The sequence below is a fragment of the Penaeus monodon genome, chromosome 33 (genome assembly GCF_015228065.2).
Source record: "Penaeus monodon isolate SGIC_2016 chromosome 33, NSTDA_Pmon_1, whole genome shotgun sequence".
Classification (NCBI taxonomy): domain Eukaryota; kingdom Metazoa; phylum Arthropoda; class Malacostraca; order Decapoda; family Penaeidae; genus Penaeus; species Penaeus monodon.
The window spans coordinates 25,185,061-25,185,610 of record NC_051418.1 but is presented as its reverse complement, the minus strand read 5'-3'; the positions used below and the strand labels follow the sequence as shown (position 1 = coordinate 25,185,610).

At 29.6% G+C, this 550-nt stretch overlaps 1 protein-coding gene across 1 annotated transcript in view; it reads right to left on the bottom strand.

The window, feature by feature from the left end:
• Nucleotides 1-284, bottom strand: part of LOC119594184 (peroxisomal sarcosine oxidase-like) — a gene marked incomplete at its 5' end in the record, with an annotated part of 59,772 nt that extends 59,488 nt beyond the window's left edge. Inside the window, 1 exon segment of the mRNA XM_037943254.1 lies at nucleotides 162-284. Within this exon segment, the coding sequence (XP_037799182.1) occupies nucleotides 162-284 (123 nt within the window).
• Between the last annotated feature and the right edge of the window lie 266 nt (nucleotides 285-550).

Genomic DNA, 550 nt, shown 5'->3' with positions numbered 1-550 from the left:
ACAATTTCAACAAGAAAATTATTCTGTCTATAGTGAGAGTTTAAGAATAAATTTCCTCATAACAATAAAATGACTTTCATCATCAGAACAAATTACATAAATGAAACACATCCTTTCTACATTCCATTACTTCAAGATTAACTTCAAGATTACATACTTACTTGTATTTTTCATTCACTTTATCTACTGGAATCCATACGGGATCAAATCCAGTGTCCTTTACAATCCTGGCCTTTTCCTTCATAAATTCCTGGTCTTGGCTCACAATAAGCAAAGGACATAGTCTGCAAGGGAATTTGCGGTTTATTCTATTTCTCTAATAAAAAGTGCTAGATTTTTTAAACTGATAATTGGAAATGATGGAAACAATGAAAACTATAAATCAAGAGAAAATATACAGACATTCATGTCTTTGTGTACAATTTAAGTAATAAAAAGGAAATCAGAAAAAGAACAATGAATTTAATTTTTCATCTCAGTTTATACCTTTTTCTAAAATTCTGGTCTTGGTACACTGTTCATCCAGGAAAATGCATAAGGGTTAACTAAA